This window comes from Sturnus vulgaris, chromosome 4, assembly GCF_052056855.1.
Source record: "Sturnus vulgaris isolate bStuVul1 chromosome 4, bStuVul1.hap1, whole genome shotgun sequence".
In the NCBI taxonomy this organism is placed as follows: Eukaryota; Metazoa; Chordata; class Aves; order Passeriformes; family Sturnidae; genus Sturnus; species Sturnus vulgaris.
This window is the reverse complement of record NC_142246.1, coordinates 62,323,558-62,345,197: the sequence shown is the minus strand read 5'-3', so window position 1 is coordinate 62,345,197 and position 21,640 is coordinate 62,323,558. Positions and strand designations below refer to the sequence as shown.

At 37.4% G+C, this 21,640-nt stretch overlaps 1 protein-coding gene across 5 annotated transcripts in view; it reads left to right on the top strand.

Moving 5' to 3' along the window:
• LRBA (LPS responsive beige-like anchor protein) overlaps positions 1–21,640 on the top strand; it is a 361,227-nt gene that overhangs the window by 315,419 nt on the left and 24,168 nt on the right. For 3 of the 5 annotated variants that reach the window (XM_088164093.1, XM_088164092.1, XM_088164095.1), the window contains 5 exons: positions 5,503–5,592; positions 8,713–8,905; positions 11,618–11,680; positions 14,818–14,973; positions 18,394–18,561. In XM_088164093.1, the coding sequence (XP_088020219.1) occupies positions 5,503–5,592; positions 8,713–8,905; positions 11,618–11,680; positions 14,818–14,973; positions 18,394–18,561 (670 nt within the window). The remainder of the gene's footprint in view (positions 1–5,502; positions 5,593–8,712; positions 8,906–11,617; positions 11,681–14,817; positions 14,974–18,393; positions 18,562–21,640) is intronic. The other 2 variants (XM_088164094.1, XM_014878944.2) reach the window with 1 other exon arrangement.

Genomic DNA, 21,640 nt, shown 5'->3' with positions numbered 1-21,640 from the left:
TTCTGCATTCTGCCTGGGTAGTGGAGGGTGCATCACAAACATTTTGCAGTCATATTTAATGATACCTAGAAAGCAATTGGTAACTCTTGGTCTTGTAGTGTCTTTTTCTTAGCTCCATTCTCTTCCCTGCTATTTGTTAGATTTCACAGACGATTTTCTTAAATCAGTATGTTAAGTGAATGGTGCAATGAGAAAACAAAATATGGATGTGGTTCAGTACAAAATGTTTGATTTGTGAAGTCAAAACAAGAGAAATAATTTTCTGGTTTGACATAAAGAAACTAGACTGCTCATTTTATTTTTAAAATAGCAAATAGGAGTGTGTGAATTTATGATACTAACATTTGAGTGCTGTATTTTTTCCTTAGGTCAAGTGTAGTGCAATATCCCCAGGGCAGGTGTACAGTCAGCCAGCATATACATTGCCTGTGTCAGAAAAGCATTTTACCCATTTTTCACAATCTTGATCTAATGGGGATTGTTAGGAAACATGGGAGATGGTACTACAAAGAGCTTCTCTTTATAATCTTCTGCCTCTTTTCAGCAATTTTATCTATTGTTATGAATTGTGCTTGCTCTCTGGCTAGTGTTATCTGTGTTCCTGTAGTCCTAGAGGAATTTAACTAAGAATATTCCTGTAGAGGTGTAAGTGGCTCTCTCTGGTCAGAGGGGGTTTTCTGATCACTTGTTGCCGGAGCTTGATTTTAATCACTGTCCCATGGGGAAAGGAGCTCCTTGGTTGGCTGCTGAGCCATTCAACTTCCCTGTCTGAGGGGAAACCTGTCAAACAGTCTGTGTTCTCTGATGCTCTAAAGCAACATCTGGGTGGAAGGAAGGGGAAAGTAAGTAATCATAATTGCATATCACTCAAGCCAATACAAATCACTGAGGAACATGTGTGTAAACCTTTTTGAATATTGAAAAGTGAGGTAGGAGTGGCAGAGAGCCAAAATAATTACTTTTGCAAGGGCTGTTATTTTCTGGACATAAATACTGGGCGGAAAGATGGAGGATGAACCCAAAACGTTTTCTGTCCCTCACACGTGTGCTGAAAGAGTGTGTATTACAATGCATGTTGTTATTTCACCTGGGGTTTCAAATGTTTGGCAACTAAATCGTAGAGATTTGGGAAGTAACTGGGAATACTTTGGTGCAGATCTGTAAAGGAGCTGAGAGCAGCCTCTTTGTAGCAAATGCAGAGGTCGTAGCTTGTTGTGCCCTCAAACCAAGGTATGCATTTTAACATGGGTGTGCTGTGCCCCTGGACTCCTCAGACAGTTTGGTGCTTTGTGTCTGAGGAGGCATGATGAAAGCAGCTCTGAGCTAGTCCCTTTAAAGGTCTTTAAATCTGGAGTTAAATGGTGTATGTCTTGCCTTTTAACTGTTATGGGCCTTCATTTGAGGATTTGATTCAAAACTGGAGACCGTTTCATTCTTTCTCTGTGACACTCACTGCAGGTCCCCCTCCACCCACCCTCCCTCATATTTAATTTTATAGTTCTTTCAGACATAAACATGAAAAAAAAGCAATTTTGACTTAGTTTCTGAGTGTTGCTGCAAAGAAAAGTAACAAACATCTGTTTTTACCTTAACTGCATCCATATGTTCAACCTCCCCATCACCCTCCTTCCCAAAAAATTTACAGCCGTATTTGGTGGGTACTGCATACTGTTGAATTAACTTTCTTCACAGTTAGATGAGAGGGTAAGTTCAGAGACTGAAAATAGCCATACTAAACAGTGGCCAGGAACTACATTATAGCTAAGCCAAGTTTTCAAGTTCTTTACTTTCCTTCTTTTAATTTGCTTCCCTATTCCCCTTTTCTTCTTCCATACCCCAAGGGAAGAGGAGATAACCTAGGAGGTTTTTTAGCCATGGATAAAATCAGATAAATGTTAACTTATGAAATTTGCCTATGGCTTTCATGCTTCTAAATTAATCAACATACAAAGTATAATGTTACATAAGTATGTGTTTGAGATGCATACTGTGTGAATTACTGTAAAGGGTTGCTTACCTTGTTTCGTTTTATTGCTTCTTGTTGTAGCATCTGGAATGATTCTGGCCTTACCAAAACAGTGAAATAAAATGTGGAATGATACTATGCTTTACTTTGTGGCACACATCTTGCTTTCAGCGATAAGAGTTTGTCAAGCTAAAAATGTCTTTCAAGCAAAGGTTATGCCTTACCAGTTATATGGTGTCCTTAATAGATGTGAAACTGGTTGTGTAAATTTTCCAAACAGTTCTGCCTGCACTCATCTAAATGGATGTGTGCTCCAGAGGAATCCAGAGAACAAATGCCCTTCCTCTAGTGCTGGAGGGGCTGTCTGTCTCTTAGTAATACTGACTGATGCTGGTAATACTTGTTTTCAAGAAAGCTCAGTTAGAGACTGGGCTATAATTCATTAGGAAGGAAGTGGATGATGACTTTCTGACTGATGGGCATTTTACTGTATTTTGTCAGGTGAGTGGTAGGTTCTTTTCTTCAAAGGAGATACTAATTATATCTCTGACAAGAAGATTCCCTGGTTCTGCCTGATATTCTTTGACAGGTTGAACAAAAGTTTGAGTGGCATCTGGTGGCTCTTTCTGTTGTTTCATAAATTGTGAGAATGGGGATTGATTCCAGCTCCACCATCACATTTCTGCTGACAGAGGGAGGTCATCTTGCATCCTTCTGTATGTGATCCTTCTGACTGAGACATCAGAATGTGGAGCTGACATCTGGATTGACTTTGAATACAATCTGGGAAAAGGAAGGAACCATTTGGGGTTGCTAGTACACTCTCTTGGTCATTATTACAAAATGTGGAAGCTAAAAAAAGAAACCTTTACTTTTTTTTTTTTCTTGGTAACTAGAAAGAATGCAGAAGATTTTTTTTTCTGAAGTCTAGCCACTATGTCTAGACATATTTGTCCAAGTGTTGTTGCCTTTACTCAACAGTTCTTCAAATTTCTTTTGGATTTCTGAAGACACCAGTAAAGACTATATACACTTACCAATATCTGTGCTTTTATGTTCTATGTACAGATCTGATGGTTTATAAAACCTTGTTACCTGTGGTATGACATGATCTGAATATAGTTTTTTCCCGATTCTGTTGTCTAAAAGGGAAAGATTGTGTCAGAGACTATAGCAACTGTAGGCTCTCATATTTTTTGGAACAACCAGCTAGAACCTAATGAGTCTAAAGAACTTGTTAGTGCCGGAATTGTAAATCAAAAACTCAAGCTGTATCATAAACAGTGATGTAGAGACTGTTTTAAGACTGAAAATTTAGCATCTGTGATCCTCTGAGGCAGAGTTTAGCAGAATCATTGTCCCATTGGTCAGCAGCTTCATGAGGTCTGACAGACACTATGTGGAAACAGACAGTGCCTCTTGACTGGTGGATTGAGTAGAGTATTTTATACTTGTTCTAACATCAGTTTGGGCTCTTGTATTGATGAATGTATTTGAAATACTGTGCATCAATACGTGATATCGTGTGTTTCATTTTCCCTCACTGTTGGCACTATGTAAGAGTCTATGGTTTCCATACTTAGCATTGGGAATTTAAAGACATGCCAGATTTCAAGGTTGAGATAAAAATTCTGGCTCTATTTAAGTGCTGAACATGAGCATTTGGGAATGAAAATTTCTGTATTGATCATAAGTCAATATACAAGGAAATTAGTAAATCTAAAGCTCATTATTTCCTTGCTTTATCTATTCTCAGTTGTAAAACAAATGCATGGAAGTTGTGTTTCAAGACTATTTTGTCCTGTAGTCTTCTCGTTCTACCCTCAATGCAGGGCAAAATTCCCATTTGCTAGTAAAAATATTCTGCTTAAGCTGCAAGTAAGTTTAGGCACATCTTTTTAGAAACTGGGTGTTTTGAAACAAACAGCTTTTTATGGAGAGGGTAGGGCTGCTGACCAAGTTCCTTTGTTAATGCCTCATGTCTTAAGAGACCTCAAAGCTTTTGCGATTCCCTTGATATCTTGAGTCACAGACCCCCAGATTTGAATTTTAATGTAGCATGTCTCATCAGCAGGAAGGAGACTCATGTGATCATACTGAGGTTTAGTGTTTCATGAGTCTGATACTGCTGTTCCTCAAAAAAAGTGCTCACTGCATCACACTGTGTGTATGTCAGATTTTAGCCAGCTTTTTGATAACTTATTTATTCACCAGTTCTTTGAAGATTATGGTGCTTCCCAGAGTGGGCAGGAGTGTTAGAATCTGTTCACAGACTAATTTTGACTCCTGCTCTGGTGAGTTCAGATGTTTCAAAAGCCCTGCCAAATATAATAAGATGAAGTGTTTTGGATGGCATGTTTACTATCAAGAGGATGATTATTTTAAGGTCTCAGGTGCATTCTACTTTTGGCTTTGTTATTTCTGTAACAGGAGAACGTCCTAGTAATGGTCTTTATAATAATATAAAAATAGTTGTTTGTAAGAAAAAGGTCAGCATAAGTGTTATTCCATTGTCTCAAAAATTTTAAGAAGTGGCTAAAATAGAACAGGGAATGTAAGTGTAAGGAGCATTGAGGAAGGTTGAACCATGAAAAAGAAGAAATAGGGGAAAATACCTGAGACATCAGCCCATGTGAGGTCTGCTAGCCCACAGCAAAGGCAAGGTGATTAGTTTAGCTATTAATGAAAGAGATATAGACTGAGCTGAATGATTTGAGATTTTCTGTAGTATTGGCCTGTTTCTGAGAATGGTGCAGGGGGCCAACCTGACAAGATGTAACTTGTTGAATTTTAACTGCTTGATGTTATCTTTAAACCAGTGGGCCAAGAGATGGCAGCATGGAAAACTAGCTGGACATACCTAGGGAAAGAAGTATAAGTTCACAGGTTTCAGCATAATTATTTTTAGGAAATCACTAAGCATAATCTTTTATTTCACATGAAGAAAGTGCTAAAGCGTGTTGCTGAAGGTACAGAGAAACTTAAAAATACCCCTTGTGTTATGCCTTCATGTTCTCCTGTAGTTTTGCTATTGGTAGTTTAATGCATGCTAACACGGTTTGCTCTTCTTGATTAAACCTGGAAGTAAGAATAAAAGCTTGGTATTGCTTTCCTTGTAGTTATTGCTGTGAAACGAAGCAATGGAGTTTAATGTAAAACACTTATTACCTACAGAAACTTTAAAAAAGCTAACGTTTGTTTTTGAGTTACGATACAAACAGGATAAGCTAGTGTTAGAAAGGAAAAATGGAGCCAATAAAGAGGGTTTCTGATTATAATAGCTTGTTTCTGTTTAATATCATTGAGCAGGATGAGGTTTTGCAGAGTTTCTCATGGAAATAGCATCCACAGTACTAAAATGATTACCTCATTCTTAGTACCAGTGCCAAGCACTTAGCCTCACAGTGAACACACGGGGTTGATTTTCAACATGAAACAAGCCAGAAGTGTGGAATGACATTTTCAGGTGACAGTTATGGTTCTATTGCCTGTAATTAGCACCTCTTAACATGCAAACCTGCCTGTGCCTTTTCCAGGCTGTGGAAGCTCAAATACGAAGTTTTGGACAGACCCCTTCCCAACTGCTCATAGAACCACATCCTCCAAGAAGTTCTGCCATGCAGGTGGTAAGTGCCACGTTAACTCTTTGTGACCTGCCATTGTGCTCACTTCCTTTGCCATCTTACCTTTGCAAAACTGGATACTTTCACTTTGCTTTTATGTGGTTGTGGAATTATGTTATTAAAACCAGCAGATGAGTTACGATTTGGTAGGAGTTGTATGCAGTGCCTAACTATTTTTATATTTATTGCTGAAAGGATTGCATTGATTTCTAGTGTAGGCTTTTTTTTTTTTTTTGTCAGTGTAATCTAAGAACACTTCATCAGCTGATTTTCTTAATACCATACCTGTACAGGTGAGAGCCAGTCATCGTGGAGACAATTCAGTTAATCTTTGGCAGATTCCCCAAGAAGCATGGATTTAGGAGGTGGAACTTCCTTGTCTTTTCCCCCAGGCATAGGTTTTCCCCTAAAACCAGGATTACTAGGAATTCATGAGCTGAAACTTACATAGCAAAGAATGTGACTAAATGTGTTTTGCAGTAAAGTTAGGGTGATAAAATCCAGGCAGTGAGCATTAACATGCTTTCCCTTTTACCTCTACTTGTGTCTACTATAATTTTATTATACAAACTATTATTTTATTACTGATTACTTTTCATATCATGTTGTGTGCAGTCCTTGGGTTTAAAATATCATTTGTGTTGTCATAGGTCCAGAACTAAGGATGTTAAGTGATATTCTGACAAGTGGAGCAAATGGTCTGCTAATTCCCAAGGTTTTCAAAAGGTTACGTTACCTTATTGTTAGGATAGACATTTTACACTGCAATATTACAAAAAAAAAAAAGGCATGTCTTAGAGGACATTCAAGAAGAAAATATGTCCTGCTCAAGCAGACTAAAGTTTAATTTTAAAACATATCTGAAGTGCAGAAGGTTTTAAAAGATTACCCAGAAACCTGAAATGTTTCCAAAGTAGCTCACAAACCTTGTGCTGCAGGAGTCTCAGAAGTGTAAACTTCCTTGATAAACTGAGCTACTGGCCTTTCTCAAATGCATCACATGTTGTACTTGGGAGCTGCTCCCAGGTCCCAGGCCAGCAGACACTGCAGGGACTTGTGTGTGTGTGTTTCAGAACATGCTGCTGACAGGGATGCTGGGGAGCCCAGGTAGTCCCCTCGTGCAGCCACTTGCCATATGTGTGTCCTTCTGTCATGGTGCCATGCACTGAGAGCTCGCTCTGATTTAAAGGGATTTGTTTCAGGAAGAGGAGCAACTCGAGAAGTTGATTATTGATGTGTTAGTCAGAGCCATTGTTATATAAATAAATTCGATACCAGGAAGCAGTTTGTGTGATTTTATCCCAATATTTTTCATGATTCTGGATTAGTGAAGATTTAGTATGTAATAGAAGAAGTTAAAATCTAAGAAGTTAGCTGTTTCTAACTCCTGTGGTTTTTTGGGCTGGGGTACACCCAGGAAAAAAAAGCCTTTAGTTCTTCACTTGCTGGTTTTGTGGATATTAATACATGTTTTCATAATAGCACTATATTAAGTGGTTTTAAAAGTATTCCTGGAGCTGAAATACAGTAAGGATATTTTTCCTGTCATAATTTTGAATTATTTCTACTTGTATTATTTACTGAGTTTTGTTTTCCTGTGCATGTGTGCATGAATACAGCTGAATTGGAAGTTACCACGTGCTGTGTTAAGTGCACAAGCCATAATATACACCAGGTGTAGTAATTAGCAGTCACACGAAGGCTGCCTATTTGTCTGGTTTTGCTGCTGTTGCTGTATCCCCTTGTGTTTTCAACCATCAGATAGCTGGATTTAATTGAGGCCACATCAGATGAGGCATTACTGACACCTTTAATTGAATGAGCATCCAGGGAGGATTAACTCATAATATTGATTGGCTTTTAGCCACTTGCTCAGAAGGGTGTCTGGGTAGCTTATTAGTTGCTTTTATTTACACCTTTATGCAAAGACTGTAAATAGGAATTCATAGAGCAATATGTTTTTCTAAGTACTCTTAATAACTTTTTAAAAAGGAGTGATAATAAAAATGCAAATGTACTTAATTTTTTTATTAGTTCTGTATAAATATACATTAAATGTATACACTTACATATACATATATGTAATGAAATATTGCAGGTGGAGAATAGCCAAGGACACTTCATTAGTATTCTAATTTGGTTATTAGGAAAATTACAAATACTTGAGCAATACTGGTGACCATGATGATTGTACCTCTGCATTTCGGTGGGGTTCTCTTTTTTTTCGGATGCACCACACAGTCATAAACCCATTAAGTGTTGCTTTTTCTCCTCACGTTTGATATCCAGATCTAAGGTCCTCAATATTTTGTTTTGACGTTTGTAGTACTCTTAGAGAACTTAGTTAAAAAGTTAATAAACTTTTTAGTAACTTTTTAGTTACTAAGCTAAAAAAACCTAAAACCTAAAAAATTATGTTTAAAATGAGAGCTGGGATTCATTCCCTCCCTTTAGCATTTCTGGAAACAACGCAGGATAGTGTCTGTAATCACGTCCACTTTGTATTCTTTACAACTGCATTTAATTATGTTTGTCCTTTGAAACACATTTGGAGTGAAGTCTTCTACTTTGTATTCATAAATCTTATTTTTGTACACCAGAAATATATACAGGACATATATCTAGTGTATGTGTATCTGTTTATTTTAATGTGCTTTCATGTTCTCATCTGGCTTGTAAAGAAATACAGTCTGCCAATTTAATGCAACTTGAGACAATCTCTGGGAGCAGGAATTTCTTTTGCTCACTTTTTTTTTGTGTTTCCCTCCTGGTTTGGCATTGCTTTCCTTGACATACCGTCTCTGCAGATAGGAAGGAGCATTCTTTTGGCAGAGATAGGCGATTGAAAACTTTTAGTTTAATCTGCTGTGATCTGTAAAAAAGTCTGTATACAGACACCCTGTGTTCAACAAAGCCCTCAGATTAATAGGGTGCATGCAGGGTTTTCTGCCTAAAATGGTTATTTCCACAATCCTGTCTGCTATTGTTGCATTTGCTTTTCTACTGCAGCTTCTGTCGGATCTCATGGGTTTTAATTCAGTCTTCCTTCTCTTGTCCTGTCTCTTCTCCTCCCCGTGTTCTCTTTTCCCGTGTATTTGGGTTCTTGTGGTGTGCACTCAACAGTATCTCCTCCTGCAGAGCCCCTTGATGTTCACAGAGCAAGCCCAGCAGGATGTTATCATGGTCCTCAAGTTCCCGTCCAACTCGCCGGTCACTCACGTGGCCGCCAACACCCAGCCTGGCCTGGCCACTCCCGCTGTCATCACGGTCACTGCAAACAGGCTCTTTGCTGTGAACAAGTGGCACAGCCTCCCTGGTAAGTGCATTAAAGCAAGAAGCCTGAAAGAAACCCCTGCCACCCAGCAGCGTTTCTCTTGTCACGTCGCAATTTGCTGCAGAGCTGTTGTGAGTTTGAAGTGGAAAAAGCAAATCCGGTTCATTGACACAGCAGGCTCTTCGTATGTGGGTTTAGTTTCTCCTTGGAAAGGTAATCTGAGATATTGCAGCAAGATGTGTAGCACACCAAAGGTTTGTAAAAACAATACATTGCTTTCCAGGCCATCAGGCACCATGCAAGGAGACAAAAACAGTCTATCACTATTTGGTCACGATAAAGGCACACTCCTCCTCTTAAATTTGTTGTTCTGTCTGTTGGGAACTATATCATGTCAAAGGCAGTTTTAAAGCATGTAGAACTTGGCTGAATCTTCTCTATCAGTTTTTTCTTGATTATAAGCTCCATATTCTGCTGTTAAAGCCACCCCATGAGAATTAAAAAATAAAATATGTGGGAAGTCTTATCTTAAACATCCCAAAGTTACTTATGTAGGTGCTTATGTAAAAGAACAAAAGAGACATTTGCACAGCAACTAATGAAATAATTTTCCTTTAAAAGTGGGCTGCACTTGAGAATATAATTCAGCTTTTAATTCTAATATTCTCCAATCTTAAAGACATCCATCCTCCTTTCCTTGACTGTGACAGTCTTAGGCCCAGGCCGTCAAAGGAAGTTTATTTCGGTGCAGTGCAGTATATTTGGTCAAAAGCATTTTAAGAAAGGGGGGAGGTGGGGAAACAGACCTACTCAAATAACTTAAATAGAAGATACTTGCACCAGAGAAACACTTACGTGGTTGAAATTCCTACTAAGAAATCTTGACCCATGGTCCTTGATTACTTTTTGAAAAAAAACAGATAACTCCTACGCTTTTTCCTAATTCTTACAAATTACCTCTCAAATAGAAATATCTATGTATTATTTCATCCACCCAAGAAATGCTTCAAGAGAAAGGTGGGAAGGAAGGGGAGGAGGGAGACTTGTATAAGATAGCAAGCTGTGAGCAAGAGCTATTTACAGGGCTGCCAGATTTCTTTGAAAGGAGGATGATAGTATCCTCTCATACCTTGGGTGTGTGACCGTGGGCACATAATAGTCAAGGCTTTTTAAAAAATGGCCTTTGTGAACATATAACAGTCATGGGAAGAAGGAAATTATCAAAAGTGGTAGGACTTGATTTTGATTTCAACACAATTCTGCTGGTTGATCTGATCCATGAGCAAGCAGCCAGTTTGGTGAGTGTAATCAACTGGTATGAGTTGAACAGAGCTTTCAGATTTTTCAGGCTTTTCCCTCACCTCTGAAAGGGAGAACACTAAGCTGTGCTTTTGAGTCGCTATTTTTTTATTTAGAGGCATTTCCCTTGCCATTACGAAGAATTCAGGAAAACCCACAGATCAAGACAAACAAAAGCCAACCATAAAAACCCAACAAAAAAATCAGCTCACCACACTCCTGTGAGAGCACACATCAGTTGCAGGCTGTTAATAGAGTACTGTGCTTAAGATATCTGGGTGTGGATTCCTGAGGCTTTGCTATTGTTGCCTTCCAATTTTATACTAAAATGAGATCTCCTAGGAGGAGAGGGCAGGTATCATTACTGCTCCATATCCCCTGCTGTGGGCTTAGCATTGTCTTTGTTAATGAGGCATCATGATAAAAAAGTTAAGTTGCCAAGTGACCAGTTGTCACTAATGTGTAATTAAAAAGCCCATTCATGCCTTTGAATATGAATTTGGTGGCTTTGCTGACATCTAATGGACTTGGTAGCCAGCAGGATGCTCTTTTTAGTCACGTATATTTTATGTTTTGTTCTATGTTGGTGTTTCATTGCAGCAGTACTTTGAATTTACTTATGAATCAGTTATTTCAGAAATCCTTGTATTGACACTAAATTTTATATTAAGCTGTGGATGGTAGGTAGAAAAATCATATGTGTAAGTATTTAGGCATTATTTCTTATTTCTCTTCCAAGAAGGTGCTATGGGCTGGCAGGGGGGATGTTGGGGAGCAGTTTGGTTTTTTCTTTATAGTGAAGCTGTGGAAAGAAAAAGGTGGGGTTTTTTTACCCCTACAGGAGAATTCAGTACATAAACATTTTACTGGTATGCCAGGTGCCCAGATGAAATGTGGGTTGACAGAATTAATGTATTAACTTCTATGCAAACTCACAAATAAATGGGTTTTGGTGATGGATGAATCCTTAAATACTGGCTGATTACAAGATGACTACGAGATTCCCCTCTCTGCATCATAAACTGACTATTTTTTAAAAAATGTCCTTTGTGCTTCAGTTGTTCAAACAGTGCTTTAAAAAGTAAAGCAAGGAGGAGGAAAATAGTATTTGCTACAGTCAGCAGATGGTTGTCACATTTTGTTTTCAGTCCTCTTTACCACTTAATTTTGTTTTGTTGCGACAGAAGAGGTTGCCAGTAAAGCATCTGCTAGAGCTTATGGCTCAGGACCAGAGCTGCTGCTGATGGCATACATTCAGAATAGCCCTAATCTAAAATAAATGTTTAATAAGCAGCCTGCAAAAGCACCTGATTTTTTTTTTTGTTTTTCATTCAATTGATGCAGAAGAATTTTGAATAGTTAAAAAAGGGCGTAGCTTTGATTTATAAAAGATGTGTGGCTTCATGTATTAAAAAAAAAATGCAAAGTTTTAAAATCTTCTTTCCTGAATTCCAGCTCATCAAGGTGCTGTACAAGACCAGCCTTACCAGCTGCCAGTGGAAATCGATCCTCTCATAGGTCTGTCACTTCCTTCTCTCTTTGCGATTCATTAAGCTCTGTATGGTGGCCCTGAAGTGTAGATTACGGTTGTTTTTCACTTGCTGGTTGCTGGGAATGGAATTTTCCTGATAAACCATTTGCATGCAAATTGGAATGCAATGAGCTGTGGCTATGCTGGTATTTCATCAACTCCCCCTCGTTGGTTTGCCTAATTTGAACAGGCCTAGGACGCGTGTCAGTGAAAATTAATATGGATGCTGTAATAATGTGTGATTGAGAATGTGCATGAAGTACTGTCAGGATAATATTGGATCTTTTCATCACTCAGACTTGTTGATGAGCAGGAGCGAGGCACGTTATGATGAATCGGTGCACTGGTAATGTGATGGAGCTCCTTTGCTGAGGAAATTTTCATAATAACAGTGGGGTTCTTAACTGCACTGTGTTGTGAAAAATAAAACCATGGTGCCAGGGTTTCATCATTAAAGGAGATCAATCCTTTCTTCATAGACCTGCTGTTCAGGCTGAGGGGATTAATGTGTAATTGCAAAGCGGTTTCAAAGTTGAAATATATTGCTCACTCTGGTTTAGTGTTGAGATATTAGTATTCATTTTTCAAGGGTATTGCATCTTTTGATCAGCTTCACCAGTTAAATTTGTGTGTGTTTTTCTTTTATTAAAAAGGGTTGGACAAATGTCTCTCTTTTATTTAATGACTCAGTGTAATAGATGCAATTCGTGACTTTTTATTATAGAGGGTTATCAGTTTATATAGAGCTGATTTTTCTATTAGCAGGGTTAGAGTTTGGTCAGTTCTTTCATTACAGGCCCAGCTTTGGGGAAGTGCATATTTGGAGTCTGTAGCATGGCAAATGGAACCTTAAACATGATGAGAAAAGAAAAACCCAAGTACTTAACACCAAAACACAAACTGGCTGTAGGATGGGAGCAAAGAAGACAGCATAAGCAAAGAGACTGGTCCTCTCCAGTTTTGTTAGACTTCGAGCTTAGTTTAAAAACCAGCTGTTTCAGGGTGGTTTAACTGAAAAAGAAGTGGTGTGGCTAATTATAGAAGCATGGAAAAATCAGAGCAAAGATGAGCTTGCCTGTATAGGTTAGGTCTGTCAGTCAGTGAGAATTAATTTCAAAACTAATGTGCACCTCCCAGTAGGAAGTGTGATATTTTTGTCTGCAGATACAGACTCTTCCTGTGTAGCCATTTTGCTGGGTAAACTCTAGGATAATTAAATCAGGAACAGTGGGAGCATAGGAAACCATTTTATGTGATAAATGATAAAATGAAAGTGTTTTTCCAAAGTTTCTGAAATCAACCCTCATCTGAATAACGCGGTAGTTATTATGAGGCAGACACATTTCATAATTCTCCTTTCCTTCCTGAAAGAGATTTTATCCAAAAAATGTTTGGAGCAGGAAGTGTGTGTTCTGCTTTAAAGCCTGCTATCAAGTGGATCTTCGAAGTGTAAATAAATATTACAGCTAAAAAACCCAAACCACATTGGTACAAAGACCTTTAATGCTCACGTTCTGAAAAATGGCTTAATGTTCTCTTCCTACAGTAGATCTCAAATCAGCCTTGTGATTACACTGGACATAGTTTAAAAGGTTTAAGGCTTTGTCATTGCTAAGTAGCATCATTGGGTGCAAGAAAGTAATTATGTAGGTAATATTAGAGGTTTTTAATTGTGACTAGACACATTTACCTAGAAATGGCACCTAAGAGAACCACAAAATTACACTTTTATGGTTATAGCAGGAATCTTGTTGCTGTCTTAGTCATAGAAAGAGATTCCTGCCCTCTTCATTTTCCCAGAGCACAGGAAGACATAAAACAGCAATGTCTGATAGGACACAGATCCCAGACCTCTTTTTGAGGTGAAGTTTTTTGAAGGCCTTATCCTCACTGAATTAGTTGATCTGCATGTCGTTTGAGGTTCCTTTGCTGCTATTTTGTCATACAGAGCAGTTCACTGTGCATTTGTAACGTGGTGCTGTTACTCTTCAAGATCAGTGAAGGCCACATTTGTGCTACCTGCAGAAAGCAAGTGGCAACACCTTGCTAAATTTTTTGCTACCCATATGGACAAGACAGTAATTGACATTTTAAATACGGCAAAAGCATAAATAAGTGAAAGATTACATACAGAGTAAATGGAATAAGCCCAAGGCTTGGGAGGTAGCTGTGAGAATGGAAAGGAGTCAAAGAAAAAAGAGTAAAGAAGGGAACAGGACCAGGACAGAGGTAGGTTTGGAAAACCACCTGGATGGAAATATTGGTGCTCCAAGCAGCTGGCAGACAATCCCAGGAGAAATTACTTGCCTGGGATGGAAATCAGGTTCCATCAGGAGCAAAGCACACTGAAAGTTGTTCCTTCAGTGTAGGATTTTCATGATATGTATGTATGGGACCTATATATGCATATGTGTATATATATATGTATGCACACTTTATTAATCTAAGGACAAGATATAATATGACAAATGTGTTTACTAATTGATTCCTGTCCATTCTATGGGTTCCCAATGCAAGAGTATTTCAGGAAATAAAACATTAAATGATAAAAATAGGACAAATAATTTCTCCCAACCCTAAAGTTAATTGTGGAGATAAGCTGGTTAATTTTTGTGCCCTGCTTAAAAAATGTAAACAGTAGTGATGTTTACTGAAGTTTTTTTTTTAAATGGCAGTGCTTGCAATGAAATACATTTGATGTACAGTTTAGAATCGTAATCCTTTGTGTATTGCATTTGAACCACTATGTGGTTTGTGTATTGTCTGATCATTACATTCCTTTGCTTTCCTTGTAATTTTTGATTTATTATACTAGAAGAAGAGAAGGAATCTTACTACATTTCTGTGTACTGTTGCCTGTGTGCAACCTTTCATTTATTTCTCAGCTGCATGTCACTTAAAAAGGGGATTTCTTCTGTTTTAGAATGTATACTACAAGGAATTAGCATTGTTCCCAGAAGTGTAGTGAGTATTTTATAGTAGAATTAGAAAGAAATTCCCTACCACAAAAAACAAGTAACAGAAGCGAGGAATATATTTGGTGTGAGTATAAGTTTCTAAATTGTGCTTTTGTTCTGTGAATGTGGATGCTAAAATATCTTGGTCTGTATGTTTTTCTATTCAGCCAGCAATACAGGTATGCACAGGAGGCAAATCACTGACCTTTTAGACCAAAGCATTCAGGTACATTCCCAGTGTTTTGTCATCACCTCTGACAATCGTTACATCTTGGTCTGTGGCTTCTGGGACAAGAGTTTCCGTGTTTACTCTACTGACTCAGGTAATGTATTTTTAAAATATGGAAAAAGCCTGAAAGATTTTTTTTTTCTGTTCATAATCAGCCTACTGTTTCAAATAAAGGATAAGGGGTGGAGAGTGTATTTATTCCCCTATTATTAATATTTGTCAAATATTTCCTTGCCTACTGCTGCCATGTATTGTGTGCTGTCATTTTTGTGGAATGATGGCAAATGTGAGAGAAGGATCTGTGGTTTAGACTGAGCTTCACACTTCGAACTTACAGGACAGGGATGCCTGCTCTTGCACTGTAGTTTTCACAGGTGAGAGTTTGTGTGAAGCCTGCCATACAAGGAGAGTTAATTATTCTTAAAGTATTTACTTGAATTTAACTCTGGTTGGTTTTCAGCGCCAGAGAACTGTTTTGTTTCCCAGGAAATACAGGCAAGTACCATAGAATAAGAAGAGAAGTTTTGAAATCTAGTGAAAGAATACTTATGAAGGCCATTGAAAGCTATGCCATACTAGAATTGATTTGGAGCCACTGAATTATTTTATATAACATAACATAAACTGATCGATATAATGGGCAGCAGTTAAATTAATCTGTCAGCTGGAGTGTGTCCAAGCCATTGAAGTCATGCATGTGTCATGTTAAATAGAAAAGAATCTTTCAGTGTAGGAGTTACAGGAATTTAGAAGCCATGGAACCCCAGGATAAACTAGGTATGATTTTTTTTTTCCTTTCATTATCTTATAATGGAAATAGCAACTTCACTGCAAGGTACTTCTTTGGGATTAATGACCCAGTGTGGTTAATGTGTGTGTGCCATCAAGCCTTCCAGTAGGTTATTAATCCCTAGGGAATGTCCTACATGTTTGTCATCGTTTCTTAAATATATTAGTTAACAGCATTTTTCACACTTGGCAAACCAAAATGTCTGACAAAACAGAATGAAAATCTGTTAAGACATTAGATCTCGTGGCATACTTCAGTATTTCTGTCATTTTTACAATTTTAAAGCCTTAAGTATAAAGGAGAAATTCCATTTACATTATATTGACTGCCCTCAATTCTTTAAACAGACATCTTATTAGACCCTTCTTAGGTTAATTTTCTCATTGATTAAAATAAATTTATGTAAAACTGTGAATTTAAAGTGGATCTTCAGAAAAGATAGCTAGAAGTAATAAATATCCAGTGTATATTCTTGATTTATATGAATAGAAAAATAATTCTGTTATACCAAAGGATGTATTTTACTTTACACCTATGGAAAGAACTTGTATGGTTTTGGTAGCCTTGCCCTGTATCAATCTGAATTTAAAATATCTATGTAAGTTATTTCCTCTGTGTATGGCAGATTCACCAGGCCTCTTGTTACTGCCATAGCCAATCAGGTTTTAAACCAAAATACCATTGCCAGAAAAGTTTGAGATTTATCTCTTCTGTTTGTCAATATAGCTACTCTGGCTTAAATGAAGTGAATTCACATGTAGTTTACTTTGCTTCAAACTGAAATGAGTATATAGTAGGTAAATATTTTGAAATCAGCAGAACATCAAGGGGAAAAGATGATGTGATCAGTAATGCATAAAGGCAAGTGATCAAAAGTGCTGAATTCAATTATGTTTTAGCACTTGCACAAAAAAACCCCTATGTTCCTATCAGACCTTGGGTTTGTTTGTTTTTAATAGGAAGTACTTCCAACTTAAACCATGGGTTCTTAGCACAGCCAATATAGCAGAAGCACAATAAAACCTTCCTCCAGCAGTGGGAATGACTTCTAGACAGAGTTTTAGCTTCAGTACTGCCGACTTGAGTCTTATTTTTCTTTTAATAATTTGTAGCACAGTTGTGGAATAAAACATTAACTAGAAAATTTGTTCTGTCAAAAAGGGATAGCTGAGTGCAAATGGAAAAGTTTGATATTACTGTATAGAGAGGACAACTCATGTTAAAGGAAACAGGAAAGTTTGAGGCACTCTTATGAAATTTATTTTTTAGCAATATAGAATAGAAAAATCTTATTTCTTGTTTTGATGAAATTCATTGAATATTAGGCTGCACAGTAACAAAATAAAACTAACCAGGCAGAAATAACTTTGTAAAATGCTTGTTTTCTAGAACAGAACCTATAAATTAAGAAATAATTGAGAAGGAAATCTCTATAACTCATTGATATTTATAGCATAAACTTGCATTCCAGAAGTATAAATTACCCCAGGTAATATCAATACAACTGAAAAATATATCCCATAATTATTTGATCCCCGAGTTACTCACCCTTGCAGTACAAGGTGGGTATGCACAGTAAGAGTGCAGCCTGGGGCTTGCCCTGTCCACTCAGAAATGGCTGGTGTGGTAGCACTTCATCTCACAGTGTCCCTTGGAAGGTTAGAGCAGGCCTAATAAGTTTTGCCAGTGTTTCATTTTGAATCTGATGTACAGGTTTCCTTTAAATTGTCATTATTTTATTTTTTTTCTTCATGTACTAAAGGAGTTTCCCCTCCTTTTTTTTGTAGATATTCATATATACATCTTGGGTTTTTTCTAGTTTTCTTCACTTTAATGCAGTTACCTTTTCAATCTTGTTATAAATCAAGCTGTTAATGCTATTTTTGTTCTTTCCTCAGAACCACTCCCTTAAGTCTTTTATTCCCTTTAATTGTTATTTAGTGGCTGGATACAGATACAGTGCTTTTGTAATGTTTAAACAGAGGCTGTGAAATGTTCCCTATTACCCATATTAAGGCACCAATAGTTTTTAATTCATGCACCAAAATATTTTATTTTAATATGGTTGAGTCCCAACACTGATCTGTTTTCCTTATTATTTTTAAATGCTTTCCAGAACGTTTTATTTAATTTTATTTTTATTTATTTATATTCAGAAACACAGAAGTCTGTATTTCCTGTTTCTTTTTTTGGCCTGTCTTGTCAATCCTTCCAAAGCCATCACTCTTTTTCCCCCTTCTGTTCCTCCTCATTCTTTATTCAGCCCAAAGCACAAATGGATGCATGGTCATTTGGGCTGAGAAAGCCAGGGTCACACGTTGGAGGCATCACACATCACACTTCCTTGTGTCATTGGGTGCAGGATTTGTCCTGGCCCCTGCTACCTTAAAGGCTGAGTAGGTGCATGAGAAAAGTGTGTGTGTGTTCTTTATCCTGCTTCTTCAAGATCTGCAATTGCTGAGCATCAGCAAATCCAGTAAGACTTTTGAGTAAAGTATAATATTGAGAGGCTGCAAGTATTTTTTTGTATGGATTGTATGGACTACTGCACTTTTAAATAAGTTTCCACCAAATAAAGAAAAAACAGTACTCCCCACTATAGTTCTGTTTTGAACCTTTTTTATTTTTTGAATAAAGAAAATATTTCTAAAATACTTTATAATGTATCTATTTTGTCTTAGAATAAGGGAGTAGTTTTAAAAGAATCAATTTGCTGTGTTCCAGGTAAACTGATGCAAGTAGTGTTTGGCCACTGGGATGTTGTGACCTGCCTGGCTCGTTCTGAGTCCTACATTGGAGGGAATTGTTACATCCTCTCAGGATCCCGGGATGCAACCTTGCTGCTCTGGTACTGGAATGGCAAAACCAACATCATCGGTGATAACCCAAGAGGTAAGAAAAACAAAAACCCTCTGCTTTATAAGGAGGTTGTCTCAAAATGCCTTGAGCAAACACTTCATAGGATAGAAGTTTAGGTAGGGTGCTCCATGCACAATCACATACAAGGCATTCTGGTTGGTTCCAGTGCAAGCAACAGGGCTCACACCATATAACCAAGCTAATAAGGCAGGAACCCTGCTCCAGCTTCCTTCAGTTTTAACCCCTCCTCACCCAAACTCACCTTGCACTTGCCAAAGTATTTATTCTCTTCCATCTTGCATCATTTCCCAGGAATTTCTGAATCATCTCTTTTATTAATGAAGATTCTCTCTTTTAACTGTATAAAAAACATTGAACCACTATGACTCTATAACCCTGTATTATGTAACAGGAAAGGTACAGAGTGGTCTTGGTTTATGCCTGTTTCACTCCACACACACACACACACACACACAAAAAGAAATTAATTTCTGATCTCCAAAGCGAAGAAAAAAAGGCAGACATGCAGTTGAGAAAAGGCCTGGAATAAGCCATTTTACAGCAATGAGGAGCTTTCAAGACAGCTTGTGAGAGCTTATATACAGAAATTTAGGGGCACATCACAGCCAAACAGAGGTCCTGTTTGGCAAAAAATGAAATGCCCTGAAGAGAAGGGCTAAGAAGAGAATATTCTATCATATGGAGAGTATTTCATAGGTTTTCTTCCTTTCTTTTAAGGTCTTCTCTAACTCTGTTTAAGTAGTAGTAAAAACTACTCTGCAGAGGGCAAAATGGACATCTGGAAAGAGAGAAGTGGTATTAGATCTGTCAAATTGCAGTTGTAGCTGGCACACAATTTTATATAATCAAAACAATACCTGACATCTTCCAAATTAATCAATTTGGTAAAGTTGTGTGTTCCATATTCAATCTGTTACTCATCTGGAGTTATATGAATTTGAAACACAGAGGTGGCTTGACTGAAATTGCATCCTGTGAGCGACTTTGAAGAAGCACAACTAATTAATATCAGAATGAATATCTGAATTTAACTTGCAAATTATTTGATGTTGACTGTGAAAGCTATTCAAAAGTTGAACAAGAGGCAGGTCCGTTCACACAGTTGCAGAATCTTAAGGCAGAGGATGTGTGAAAACTATCCTTATTATCCTTCCAAGCAGCCCTGTTCAAGAGATGGCAGTTTTTCTGGGAAGTGGCTAGCAGAGTTTTATGAGCATGTTTAAATATATATGGCTTTGCTTGAGGAAAAAAAAAAAAACCTCTGTAAATACTTCATACATATTTTGAAGTCTATCAATTTAAAGAAAATGCAAACTCTGTGTTATTTTTGCAGTCCTTGTAAACTCCAAAGAGTTTGCAGATTTTTAAGTGTGCCTTGAGAAGTTCTACTTGTCCCACAGGCTTGCCTGCTGTGTGAAGGAGACCTTGAGGCCATAGGCTCCTTGATCACCCAAACAGATCATTTGCTGAGGTTCTGTACCTACTATTTGACTCAAATATGCAGATTTTGTTACAATCCGTTGACTGTCTTCTCTAATGTAGATTTCTAAGGTATTAGAATTTGCAGTTTTCAGAGATAATGACAGCCAATTCTAGCTGCTCTTTAAAATCACACCGTAGCTACCTGGTAAGTCTCTGTCCTTTTAATTCTATTAGACTTGGACTTCTAGGGACTTGCAATGGCTCCTGTGTTCACCAACTGCCTTTTTGTAAGGTTTTTTGTGATACAGCATGCCTGGAAACCTCTGTTATCAATCGGAATCTTGTGGCACTAGACATGGGTATAGACAGCTCCTGCTTCAAAGAGATGGTAATCAGGGGTGTGTAATTTTCCCCAGAAATAGCTGTCTGTAGGCTTCTCTGTTCAATCAAAAATTTGTTTGAAAAGACAAATGAGAAGAGCTGTTTCTGCTTAGTTCTGATTTTGTCAGAAATGGAAAGCACCAGGAGACTTGTTGGGGTCTGAGCCCTGATACTGCAGCTGTAACTTCCATCCATTTGCAAGATGTTGATATTTAACTGGCCTAATGTCTTTCTGCATTTGAAGCTTATGATTCTTTTACCTCAAAATACAGTTTATTCATGCTTTTAATGAGCACTATTCACTGGAATTTTAGATACTCTGAGTTGATATCTCTTTTCTATTTTTTCTCTATTTAATTATCTCTAATGACCATCTTAAGATGACTTCACAGCAATGTGCATCTAATGGTGCTTTACCAAATCACGGTGCCAGAGTAATTTCAAGAAAAAATTATTTAAACCAGGGACTCTTTCTTTCTTCCTCTTATGGTACCTGTTGCCTCAGCAGGCTGGTATGATCCATCTACTCTAAATGATATTCCATTAGCACCCATTATTCCACCAGTTACATTTTATTTAGGTTCACTTGTCTGATTTCTTTACTTTCAGAGAACTGAGCTCTGGATCTCTGACTCTGTGTATTCATGTTTTAGAATGATACTTAAGCTGAAAAGCCAGATGAGCTATGGCACATGTGATAAATAAGTGGCTTGATATTCTTTATCAAGGACAATTTTCTGGCTAACTTGACTGTATTGAAAAATTCTCTGGTTTTGGTTTAACAGAAGAAAAATGTTACTAGTTTCCTTCTGTTTCTTGTTCTTTATTCGTGGAATATGAAGATATGGTTCCCTTGCTTTCAAATATCTACGAAATACTAATTATTTACATAATTTAGCTTTTGAACCTGACTTTTTAAAGAAATTACAGCTATGGAGTCTCACTATCTTATTTAGTTTCTCCCTAATACCTCTTAAATGCATTGATCAATGTAAACCAGATCTGACATATCTCAGAGATATGAAATTTCTACATGGGACACATCTGCTGGAAACTATTTTATTCTTCACAAAACAGCTTGATTACATTTAGGTTAAATCATTTTTTCCTTCTCAAATTAAAACCTGAAATACAAAGAAATATTTCATTGTGCTCTTTGATCAAATGTAGAGTTTTTCTCTTTCTAAATTAATTGGTTTTGAAAACGTAAAAGCATGGTACTACTTCACTTTGGAGCAGAGGCCTTTTTTTGATGCAAAATTGTTTCTGGGGGCAATTTCTGACCAAG